At 42.4% G+C, this 13,070-nt stretch overlaps 1 protein-coding gene across 13 annotated transcripts in view; it reads left to right on the top strand.

Moving 5' to 3' along the window:
- The window catches only part of RABGAP1L (RAB GTPase activating protein 1 like), a 417,651-nt gene that overhangs the window by 388,530 nt on the left and 16,051 nt on the right, over positions 1 to 13,070 (top strand). For 9 of the 13 annotated variants that reach the window (XM_039881422.1, XM_039881421.1, XM_039881423.1 and 6 more), the window contains one exon: positions 9,750 to 9,860. In XM_039881422.1, coding sequence (XP_039737356.1) covers positions 9,750 to 9,860 — 111 coding nt within the window. Of the gene's footprint in view, positions 1 to 166; positions 6,266 to 9,749; positions 9,861 to 13,070 lie in introns of those variants that run through there. The other 4 variants (XM_039881424.1, XM_039881432.1, XM_039881433.1 and 1 more) reach the window with 2 other exon arrangements.

Below are 13,070 nucleotides of genomic sequence, written 5' to 3'. Positions count from 1 at the left end.
CACAGCAAAGTGCCTTCCTGACCCTAAAGCAGCAGTTGTGGCCAGTCCAAGTCCCTTTGTTCATTCCCGATTGATTTTGACACTCTGTGACCATGCTAAATGTCCAGGTATGTTTTCACTTCAGGAGACTCCTGAGTAGCCAACCGTAATATTTCTTTTCTTTCAGTTTGTATATTTGTAGGTAACGCCACCTGGTGCATTTATACTGGGAATCTTCATAAGAAGCTGAGAGAAAGAGAGGGAAAAAGAAAGAAAGTGGCTATCGACTACTTTCAAAAATGAGAGGAAAAGGAAAATGTCACAGTACGGTTTTAGCTGTGCACGGTCACCTCCCCAGGGACTTCTAGAAGGTGAACTGTTCCAAGACTGGCACGAGAATCTTTCAGACGCACCTGTGTCTGTAGCAAATGTTAACAATACAAATGCATTCGGAAGGAAAAATAAAACCACAAGGTCCATCGAGCACAGAGATGGTGTTTGTCGCAACATTTCTTTCCTAGACAAGTTCATGAGCAACGGTGACGTTTCACTACAGCATTCAGGTTCAGAGTCAAAATGATTTCCATTTAATATCGTAGTTAAGTAATTATAGTCTTTTTAAAAATTGGCTCTTCGCAAAGCTAGATCTCTTTAGTGGCAGTTAGGAACCCTGTCCCCATGACGCGATGGGGGGCAAGTACTGATTTCAGACCTTTTCCAACAAATATTGTTCTCTCCTCAACACGTTTTAAATCTTCAGATTCCTACAGATGCGCGGTTCTGTCCCTCCCCACGTCAGTACATTAGGATAAGAGAATGTCGTATTTTCACAGTGAGCACCACTGACGTTGAAATGCCCTGCCAAGATGCCAAGTACTGGGGTGGCATCACGAGGTCACCCAGAGTGGCACGACTCCCACGGTCGTAACTAGAGTTGCCTCGATGTGGTCAGAGAGGCGGACATGGGCACCTAGGGTCACGCCGTCCATCTTGTCTTTGGCGCCAAATTGAATAGCGTTGGGGGTGGATCAGAGAGGGGCAGGGTGGCAGGCGTCTATGGACTTGGCAGTCGGACCTGAGTTCGAATCCTGGCTTTCCATAAAAAGAGCACAGGATTTGGAATCCGAGCCGGGGGCTTTTAAGCCCTATGCTCATGTTGAGTGTCTTGGACTAGCCGTGGAACCCCTTCTCGTCTGCAAAACGTGGAGTGTGCGCATTCCCTTGAGGATAGCTGTGAGGTTAGGGGACGGCGCACGCTCAGTACCCAGCACTCGGTCGGTCTGCAATGAACGGTCGTTTCGGCCTTGTCAGGCCTCCTGCCTCGTGCTACCCACGTGTTCCTAGAATGATAAAATGTGCCCGTCCCTTGCTGACCTTCCTCTGATTTCTCCTACGTCTTGCTGTCCAATAATCCAACATCAGTATGTTGATTCTCTCGTTTATAGAAGTGGCTACAGAACTGGCGATACAATCTCGCCTGCTGCTCTCGCAGATAACGTAACACGTAAGGTGCTGGTAGAATGAGGCTTGAAAGTGACCACCCACCCCTCAGTAAAACGAGTTTTAATGTAGCTCATGTGGCGCGCTGCTTTAGAGAGGCTTGACGTAGTAATTATAAAATATTTTTGAGGATCCAAAATGAAGCCCTCCTGCTGATTGTGTCATTCTGCTTTCCTCATGGCTGCCACTGTGACGAGTAACAGCTGGGGAGCGTGCTTTAAAACAGAAGAGAGGGAGATGGAAGACTAAAATTGTATATTTAAAATGTGTCTGGGACTGAACTTGTTATTGTTTCTTAAATCCTTTTTGTGTCAAAGCAGATATGTATAAATAAATAGTACGATGCATATTATTTTTTGAAATGCTTACCGCACATGAGACTATCAATGTGTACAATTTTTCTTGAGGGATCAAAGTAAAATTAAACTTTTTGTTTTCATTTCAAAAACGGTTATTACTTTTTAGTTTGAGTGTTGTGGCCTCTTCTATCTGTGCATATCAGCTACCCTTTATAACGAATTCTTTCGTATTTTCGTAACAGCTTGTCAATCCATCATCTAACTAATGCCCTTATACCCTTTAATAATGTCTAGACATTTGTACTGGCCGTGGATACACCTGGTAAAAGTATATCCTCAAATTATAATTACATTTTCAAGGTGAAAATTGACAACATAGTTTCTAACCACAAACAGATTCGTTCTTTCAGATATTTAATTTCTAATGTAAGAAGCTAATTATAATGATCTTAATTATACTAGGATAGTGTCTTAGAAAAATACCTTTTAATATCTTCAAAATTTAATCCTGTCAAGAATAAGATCTAAATCCCGGGAACGAGCACTTCATAATTCGAAGATCTTGGACCGGGAACCTAGTTACGTAAATGTTTAAGAATAACTTGGGAAGCCCTTTGAGGCTCCGAGCCGGAATGTATAGCAGCTCACTGATAAGCCTTCTCAGCCCCTAGGATCCATGCTGCTTACAGTGCCGTGTTTACTTCTAGCTTAGGCAAGGCAGTTAGGAAGGTTACGTCAATTAAAAAGAAAAAGGCCCAGAAATGTCATGAGTTAAGGTAGTCTAAGCGATTTTTCAGTTCGATGCTATTTCTCCTCAGCATGGCGGTGTATGAAGTGGACTATTGCAGAGAAGCCCGAGGTAGGATTAAGGTCCAGCAATGCAGAGGTAGCTCCCGGCCGTCTCATGCTTGCTCTATCTGTCTAAACATGTGTTTCCAGTCGATTTTCATGACATACGCAAATATCTGCATTCTCAGGGTACATCATCATAACCTGTATCGAACACTTCAGTCTTAACTGCAGAAAAAGAGATGAAATGGTGTTGGTGTAAATTTAAATTTTATAGCTTTATGCGCAATGACAATGTTCTGGAATTAGGTAGTGTTGGTGAATATACTGAAACTACTGACTAGTGCATTTTAAAAGATGAATTTTGTTGTTTTTTTTTTTTTATGAATTTTATGTGAATTATATCTCAGAAAAATGCAAGCAAAATGTTCCGGGAGGATTGGCATCTAGCCCACCATCTTCCTCTCAGAAACCCAAGTCTCATTAGAGGAACCTGCACAGAAGCCATACTTGCGGGAGGGGAGTCCTTCCTGTCAGAATTGGAGCTGATTAATGACCGTAGATCCTATGTGTGCCCATGTTTGTAGAGAAGGGACAACATAAGTGGGCGGTACATTCATTTGCATATATATGTCATACACATATATACAAGCACAACTCAGCGAGCTCTATAATGACTGCTTACAGTTATTTTTTTAGTGTGCTTTTTCTGTTTATCTTCATGACTAGATTTCAAGATAGAGAAAGGAAACGTTATTGGAAGAAGAATATAGAATATTTATTATAAGCCTCTTTTATTGTCCTTAAGTTTGACCTGGCCAAAGGTGTATAGTAGTATAAATGTACTCTGATATTTTGGTTTGTAAACGTATTTATTGATTTCAAATGAAGTGAAATTCAGGATAAAGATTTGTCTGTAGAAATACGTCACGCATATTTTCTTTTTCATACAAGTCCCGAGAAAATATTTATGGATATTTGTGGCTGTTTTAGTACATTTTAAAAATTAGTAGCCAAGTCCCTAATAAGCATTTAAAAATTTCAGAAATTAAAATATTCCTTCTATTTTAAGGAGATGAATTGTTCCCGTTTGGAGAAAGTTAGTTTTCTAATGTCATGAATTGGCAACACTTTTTGGAGACCTGTAGCCACCATCTACCTCCAGAAGACGCTATGCCTTTCTTGTTTAATTACAGAACTACTTGCACAAATGTGGGTTAAGCCTTAAAAGGGACAGCTGATTAATTAAATTCGGTGACTCCCAAAACATAATGAAGGTTGCATTATTACCTATTCCAGATGGGCAAATCCTAGAAAGAATCAGGAAAGCTTGTACTCTCTCGGGTTTGGGACACAGAGATTAATATAAGTGCATAGTTTCTAACTGCAGTATCTTATCCATGTTCAATATAATTAAATTTAGAATATTTAACTCTTTTCTAAAGTATAGGCATAGTAATTTTTAAAATCAAAATGTAAGCCAAACAGAAAAAATAATTCCTCTAGGTTTATAAAATGTTTTTCTCGTAGGTACTAGTTTTTGTAGAGCAATTGTTCCTGCCTATAATTTAAAATTAAGCTGTTTAATTGTACATGGTGAAGACAATACAAACTGAGTACTTGAAGTAGAGCTTAATTGTATGTATATTATTTACTATCCTCACATATCTGATGAAATAATTTAGAACAATTACCACATATTGTTTTTAACTTGAGTAGTGGAGAATTTAAATTATGCTAAACTTTTTACCTGGGGTGGAAGGGTAAGGTTTCTCTTTTTCTTACTGTGTTGGGCCCTTCCTTGTTCAAAGAAGTCAAGATGAGTGAATCCATCTTTGAAAAATGTTTTTCTATGAATGAAAATAAACTTACATTTTTTTATTTTTCCATATCACAAAGACTGTGGTTGGCTTTTGGAAGTATTTATGTCATGAAATAGTGTGCTTTTAATGAATAGTCATAGTCAAGAGGATGGTTTCCGTGATAACTGTGGTAACATAATGATAAACTTCAGAAAGCTGCCACTCTCTGAGCCTGGATAACCCAGCGAAGTCGCTGTTTGTAGGATGGTGTAGAATGCCGGCCTGAGGCTTCTTGAGCAACTTACGTAAGAAGTAGCAGGTGGTTTCCTATGATGCTCGTCCGCTGATGGAGTTACATTTAACACTTGGGTGTAAATGTTATGCATATTAAGAATTTCTAAGTTTGTTTATTGATGATCTTCAGAATGAATTCTCCAAAGATTTTCTCTAATTTTTAGTAAGTTTTATTTTCTGGTAAGGTAGTATTACTGAGAAAGTTATGTCATACTCATATGTTTCTACATCATCTGTAACCCATTTGCTCTTGTAAAATTTGATCTGTATGCTAGAGTAGAGCAGGGATTTGCAAACTGTGGCCTGTGGGCCAGATGTGGCCCACTGCCTGTTTTTGTAAATAAAGTTTTATTGGAACACAGCCACACCCACTTGTTTAGTTATTGTTTGCTTTTGCTCAGCAATGACAGAGTTGAATAGTCTCAACGAAGACCATGTGGCTGGCTTGCAGAGCTGAAAGTATTTACTATCTGGCCATTTATATTAAAAGTTTGCTGACCGCTCTACTAGAATATAATCTAAGATTATTTTTTTAAGCACCCAAAGAAATACAGTCTGCTTTGCAACTGCCAAGATTTTGTTTTTAGTTTGACATTAACATTTTTAAAGTTTCCAACAGAAAGATAAAATTGGATATGTTGGGTAAAGGATGAACATAAAATGATTTTAAACATCCAGGTCTTCTTCCTCAAAGCTTCATTTACAGACAATGTAGACATTTAAACATTTCCTCTGTAGGCATTTTACTTTGAATATCAAAAAACCTTCTGATATTTGAATATGGTGATTATCAACTCTTTTGAAAGAGGTATCCAAAACAAAATAAGTGAGAGCAGAGTGTGTTATTGCTAATAAAATTGCACTGCATCTTTTAGAAAAACATTTTTCTCCTGACCCTTAAGTGACTACAAAAACCAGTGCCAGCAATTCATTAGAGCAGCAGCAACACACCCCTAAACACTGAGCTGGAGTTTATAAAGCCGCCTCTTTTCCCATCATTTTTTCCTTTTAAGGCTTAGTTTATTTTCTTTTGATTGCCAGCTCACATTTTTCTGTTTTCTCATCTTGGAAAAAATGATGTTCACCATTCCTTGCGCTGTTTCGCCCACACTTCAGCCCTCAGACACAGGAGCCCGGCGACGCGACTTTCTTTTGCATCCCCCTGCCCAGCAGTGTCATCCTCTTGCCCGAAGATGAACTATTCTGCAAGGCTTCCAACCCTGTCACATAAGGAAGTTATTTCCACCCACTAATTTTAACAGCTCGCACTGTAGCTGGTCATAGCTCCACACGCCATTTTCATCAGGCAAGCAAACTGCAGATAGCTGTGGAGAGGGAGGCGTTCCAGCTGTCGGTCTTCCTGAGATGACACTTGCCCACTGGCCTCCAGTATACTTTCTTCACCGAATGTTTGCGGTCCCTTAGAGCGTACGACACTCTGAGGAAAAACAAGACGGCAGAATAACATTAACAAGTGTCTGTTCTCGTTATTACCATTTACTAAATGTCTTAGTAGGTGTGCAATTTCATTGGATCATTTTTTTTTTTTGAATTGTCTTTGTACCTATGATTGAAAACGGTAGTTGGTCTATGACTTTTGAGGTAAGTTTTTTTATCTGTGTGTGTCCGTAACATCGGCGTCTGTCTCTCTGAGAAATGCAGTATCCTCCTCCCAAAAGTTACTAACTGCACTTTCCTAGCTGTGCTTCTGCTGTGTGGGAGGGGAGGGGACAAATGAGGAAAGCTGCTGTCTTTTTGTTCAAACGCTGTCCATCGTGTGAGGTGGAGCGTGATTCAGACGGTGCGATGTGAGTTTTGAGAGTTATGGAAGCAGCATCTCCTGGAGTCTTTGCCAAAAGGCGAGGGAAGCGATTTGCCTGTTTTGCCTACTGGCCCTGAGCATCTGGCACATCTCCTTGTGCAAACGTATGACATGTGACGACCTCCGGACTGACCGAGGCGAACGGGGCTGAGTTCAGGTCTCTCCCACATGTACGGCCTTTGCTAACGTTTCCAAGTGAACCAAGCAAGGTGGCTGCCTTTCTCAAGCCCGTCACAAGCAAACCTTCTTCTCCATTCTGGTAGAAAGGCAAACTTTTTCTCGAACCAGTCAGCTCTGAAAACAGGTTTTTTGGCTCCTTGGGAACAGCTGGCGAAGACAGCCAAGTAATGCGGTCTCTCTTGACACCCTTGGCGAGTGTGATCGAGTTGTTTGTAGAAAATCTCCACCTCGGTAGCGGTGGCTCACGCAGCCCTCAGTGGCACTGGCGGACCCCCGCGGCCACCTCGCCGGCCCCGGGTTTGGACTCGGGAGGACGATACTGCATTTCCGGCCCCCGAGCTTGCTTTCCACGTGTGTGAGTGCGGAGCAGGGGTCATTTCCCACTCGGCCGCTTGCTTTGCAGACACCAAGCAGAAGCTTCCTGCTAAAGCAAAAGCCACTAGGTGTGCCTCGTCGGCTGTTTTGCTTTTTAGGGACCCTCAGACCCTCGGAATTTCTCCCACATCTCCCCCTCGCCACCCCTTCCCCTCTCAGCTGTGTGTCTATATGGGTTCGAGCTGCGACAGGCATAATGGGACGTTACCAGTCAGAATTTCCGCTGAGCTCACATCTCTTTCGTGTCTAATATAACCCATCAGACATCGATCTCTAATCAGTGGGGAAGTCGCTCCCTGGTGCGTTTTTTGAATACTTTGAACCAAGTACTTTTCCACTAGTGCCGTGTGACTTTACCTGGAGGTCATTTTTAACTCGATTCTAAACGTGTCACTGTTACGTGAGCAACCGGCAGCTAGAACACGTCCACTTGTGCCAAACGAATGTGGTGTAAATAATAGTGAGAGGACCTTTCTGTGCCTTGGAGCCCTGCAAGTACAGTTTCCGTGGAAACAGGACGCAGCTCAGGAATCGATATTGCAGGAGCCTTAGCACAGTCTCTTGGGAAGGGATGTATCAAGAAATGAGAAAAATCTCTTCTGGGCTTTGTGAAATGCGTTGTAGGCAGTAGCGTGGGTGTGGCTGTCTCTTCTGGCGAGGAAGACACGTATTAGAAAAGTTTCCGAAACTTTTATTTTAGTGTGCGTTTTCGACAAGTATATGTTTCCACAAAAAAAAAAAAAAAAAAAAAGGAGTAATAGTTTAGATATATTGGAGTGAAAAACTAACTCTCCAGCCCCTGCTAGAATGCAGATCACTTCAACAAAAATCGAAGGAGTCAGCTGTTGACATCCTGGCTTTGTAAATATGCTAATCTCCACGTTCATTATGCTTCTCTGGGAGGGTCGGATGTCTGTAGTGGGGAAGGGCAGACAGAATCTGATGGGTACAATTTGCCCCTATGAATATGTCCACTGTCTTTGCGGGGACATCTCAGGAAAGGGTTCCTGGTGAGGCATCACTTTTGAGAGGTTACATTGTGTGTTGGTCACAAATGAAGATCCAGTGTGGTTTCCTGTAGGAAGTGAGCTTCTAACAAAAGTGAACTTAAAAATTCTCATTTTGACATTTGAACCCTTTCCAGTGGAATTGAAATTGTAAACTGCTTTTTATTTTTTAAACAACTTCTTAAACTTTTAAAATACACGTGCTATATATTCATTGTAGAAAACCTGAAAACCTTTTCCTATCACAAAGACAACAAAAATAACCCACTACCCACCGTTAATATGTATTATTCATGTTATGAAAATGGGATTTTCTGGTTATTTATCTTTTCTGGTTATCAACAAAGTAGCATAAGCATTTCTTCTGTCATTAAATATTTTTTCCACTTATATTTTAACACTGCATAGAATTCTATCATGAATTTATTTAAAAGTAAGTTATTCGGGATTTTTTAAACCTTTTTCAGTGAGTATCTTTTTCAAAGATGTTTTAACATTCCCCAACTGTCCCAGTCTACCTTCTCCCAAAGACAAGGTAGAAATGAGCCCTGTTGTCGGGCTGTAGTCAAAGTACAGGTTCGTCCTTTAGCTTCTCTGCTGGCCCTGTGTTTGGATCCTTCGCCTCCACGGAAGCCTCAGGCTTTGCCCTTACCATCTGTTTCTTGGCCCTTTGGAAAAAAAAAAAATTAGGTTTTCTTCTTTCCATATAACAAACCCCAGGTTGTTCTATAGAAGGTAAACTTCACACGCGCACGCACACACGCGCACACGGAGAATGCCACGACACACTCTCTTCCAGGACATAGGTTTGTCTTCTGCTTGTGCAATGCTGCTTTGTCTGAGTTTTTGCCGCCCTTGCAGAAAACACCGTTGGGAGTGTAAAACTGAAAAAACAGGAAGGTCTCGTCACATCGAACCTTTCCTGTCAGCTCTCTCTCGAATCTCCTGTAACTGCTAACAGTAGCAGAGAAAGCTTTTGATACACAGAATGGAAGACGCTATGTGGGTATTCCGATGGGAGTGTACAGTTCGTAATGGCTAGTTAAGGGGAGACCTTACTTCGTAACAAGGTGATACCCAAAGCAAACCTTTGGAGACGTTAAGGGGTTATTGCTCTTAGTGACACAAAAATCGTTCAGAGAAGTAAATATCTTTTTACCCAGAGAATGGAAATGTCAGTTGGTAGCAAAGTCCTGATTCTTGATTCCGTGCTCTTACATATACTCAGAGAATTTGAACCCAGCTATTGGAAAGACAGTTTGAAGAAACGTCTAGAGGTTTCTCCCGTCTCACCCCTGCCTTGTCTGTGGTTTCCTTTGCGGTCAAGGTGGGATTATTCTGCATGTTCCAAACAAAGAACTGACCGTGTCTGCATCCTGGGTCTATGTGGAAACCTCACAGGATGGGGCTTAGGTTTGGGAAGTTCGCTTTGTGTGGCATCTTTGTCATAACGAAGTCCCGTTTGGGGGCTTCCAGGGCCCGTCGCGAGTCTCCCTGGGGGACTGCCGCATCCGCACCGCTGGCTTAACTCACTGGTTTCCCGGACAGCAGTCCCGCCTCCCTGCGCCACCGCCCTCCCCTCTCACTCCTGCAGAAGTTCACTGTGTTGCTGCTGCTTGTTCTTCCTCACCGGTCCCGCCTGCCGCTGCTAGTCCGTCCGGCCACTAACGCCCACCTCTGGGCTGTTGTTTTCTTCCCGCAGAGGGAGAACCGGAGGTTGCAGGAGGCCAGCATGAGGTTGGAACAAGAGAATGACGACCTCGCCCACGAACTAGTGACCAGCAAAATTGCTCTGCGGAATGACTTGGATCAGGTAAACTCATCACTCGCTAGGTCGAAATAAGACCGTGACAACCTCCTCAAGGGCAAGGACCAAGCTGCTCTGACCGCAGTCCCGCTGGGGCTTCCCCGTACTGGACACTGAGTTCACTGTCACTGGCCGAACGGGCGGGCGGGGTAGGTGGGTGGGGACCGCTGGTGTCCTCGGAGCCGGTGGAAAACGCAAGTCTTCGGGAAAGGTTGGAGTCACTTCCAAACAGCACGTGCGATGTGCTTTTTTGATACCTCTAAACTTCTCTGGCATCTCTTCATCTGCGCCTTTCCTAGACTGAGGGCTGTAAGCGTAATCACTGGGGAACATCAGTCACCAAGAGTGTACTGATGCCGCTCTGACGTTGGGTGGCTCTTTACTTTTCGTTCCAAAAAGAATTCTCACCTACAATGAAGGAAGTGCATTAAGATATATATATTGTCGGGGTGACAGGCATCCTGCTGGCTAAGAGCCCACACTCTCAGGGTGTGAATCCTGGCATCACCATATCCTAACCATGTGCCCCGGGCAGTTCTCAACCTGCCTGTAGGCTTAAGAAAGTCTGCTTCATAGGGATGACGTGAGAATTAAATGGGGTAAAGCGCCTCCCTAGGATGTGTTGAATAAACACTAGCTGTTGCTCGGGAGACCTTAAGTCGTTTAACTTCCCTCGTTCTTTACCGCGGGGAAGCTTGAGGGCTTCCTGTTTCCTAGCTGGCGTTTTTCAAGCGAAGTCGGCAATGTCCGAGAGGTCTTGTGCGGATTTAAAATTATCACTCTATTTTCTAACTTTTAAAAAGTGAATATCCCCGATGAATGGCGCAGGGTCAGGAAAACTGAGATGTAGACCACAGAATCCCTAACAAAGGCATCACCTGTGCTCTCACTAAGAATTGACAATATTTAAAATACAAATCCATTGATGGTATAAATCTGATCAAATGTTTAAAATGGAAAGAATTTTTAAAACGTATAAAAATGGTCCTTGCCCCAACCTCTTTTCCCCATATAAACAGCTAATTTTGCAGCTCAAAAGCTTTAACCACCACGCGAGGAGCATAGAGCTAACAGGGGGAGAAGAGGGAGCTGGGGGAGTCAGCATTAGATGGAGTTGGCAGGTAACGCACAAACACCGGATCCCAAAGGTAGAAAGCCAGAGCTGCGTGGGGCGCGGGGGGTGGCCCTCTCAGCCACAGACCCCACGCAGCCAGCCTGTTCGGAAGTCGTTAGAGCTGGTGTGGAAAACGTGTGACTAAGAGAGCCCGGAGCAGAGACGGAGAGGTGTCCCCAGACGGCCAGGGCCACGCCGGCCTGACCTCGGCTGTCACGCTTTCGTGTTGATAAGACGGTGGCGGTGACTTCGTACGGTAATGAAATTCTTGGTTCCGTATTAGGCTTTCCGGTTGGCCCTCACTCACAGTTGATTCTGTCATTTCAAATCTTTTATCTGTTAATAGTTTTGCTAAGGTGGCTTAAAATGGCTGAAGAAAGTTTTAAGCGGTTGGTCTCAGTGGAGATGCAGTGAAATGAGCTAGAGGTGTAGATTGAAAGTTGTATGGGTCATGTACTTGGTAGTATACATCAAGCCTTTAAAAGGTTTAAAAATTAGTGAAATTAAATACAGACTGAGTACCAAGCACTAGTAAGCATTAGCTCATTTAATTTTCCCAGCGACTCCATTAAGCCTGTGTTTTAATATTTCATTTTATAAATGAAGAAATACACACACACACTCTGACTTGAAAAGCTATCCTAACAAAATAAAGATTTGGTCAAACATATATATATATATAAGGTTATTTTCTGCGGTGTTACTTATAAGAAGAAAAAATAGAAATAATATGTGGGTCGACCAGAAGGCGAGAATGAAAGACAATATCTCTGTAAAATATCTTTTGGGAATAGTTTTTCAAAACAGTGGGAAGACAACGATATAATATTTTTTAAAAAACAATAAATTAATTTGTGTATAATGTTTGCATCTAAATTGCGAGGGACATGGCTGGCATAGGGCCATTCTGTAGGAAAGGAGGCTGGAACATGCCTCAACAGGAGAAAAAGCCTAGAAGGAAATACATTAAAATGTGGCCACTAGGTATCTCTGGGTGACAAGAAAAAATTTAATTTTTATACTCATCTTTATACTTTTATTTTTTTGATTACTAATCTTTCATAAGAATACTTTAAATTACTTAACCTTTTATAAGAAGACTTTAAATTACTTAAATTAATTAAGTAATAATACGTATTATAACTTTTTAATAATTAGAAAAAATACGTTATTTTAAAGTTTAAGATTTTTAAAATATAAAAATGTATTATTTTAATATTATTAAAATATATCGTTTTAAAATAGATCATCTAGATAAATACATTACTTAAAAATAAAAATAATTAAAGGTTTATTATTTAAAAGTTTTTCCAGGAAAATTCATTATGTGAATCAGTCTGGAGTGACTGCTGTGTGGTTACTTCTGGAATCATTGGTCCCGTGCACCTCACGTGGATACTAGATCAGTCCCTGAAGAAAAGATTCCTTCATTTGTTTCTTCTTACGCTTATTTCTTCCCTTCCTACCTCTCTTTCTCTCTCTTTTTAAAGAATTGAGGAGGCAGGCCGGGCCCTGCCCTTGGAAGCTTGTTGAAAGAATAAAAATTGTCCTTGCAGGCATGCCTCCCTCCGCCTCACGTCTGATTCTGCAGTTTCTGCGGGAGCAGGGTGCATTCGCCAGTCAGAAAGTGTCGCTGCAGGGCGGGTGACCTGCCCCTCCGCCCGCAGGAAGGGCACTGGCCTGAGGGTGACACCCCGGCTTTGCCCGCCTCTCCTCAGCTTGCAGAGTGCGTGCGTTTCCATTCCCAGCGAATGGATATTAAGTCTCAATTAAAATAGCAAAACTGTGGCAAGCATTAAACAAACACGAAAGCAGATTGTATTTGAAATATAGGTAAACTAACCAAACGCTAATTGCGTAATTGGGTACTCTTAAAAAACAAATGACTCCTCGTCATTTCAGCGTTGGCTTCGGGCTCCCCGGACAGCGAAGGCTCCTGGTTTTTCTCTCTGACTCCTTGACAATAAGGGCTTCTCGGCGGCTAGAAATGTGAAGAGCTGCAGCATCTTTGCTTCGTTTTCTGCTGCATCCTTTCCTGTTCCCACGGAGCGGAAAGAAGGCACAGCCAGTACTCGCCCCAAGACGGTGCCCAGGTCCCGCTC

Source organism: Pteropus medius, unplaced genomic scaffold (assembly GCF_902729225.1).
Source record: "Pteropus medius unplaced genomic scaffold, Ma_sr-lr_union100, whole genome shotgun sequence".
Classification (NCBI taxonomy): Eukaryota; Metazoa; Chordata; class Mammalia; order Chiroptera; family Pteropodidae; genus Pteropus; species Pteropus medius.
This window is presented reverse-complemented; position numbering and strand designations above follow the sequence as displayed.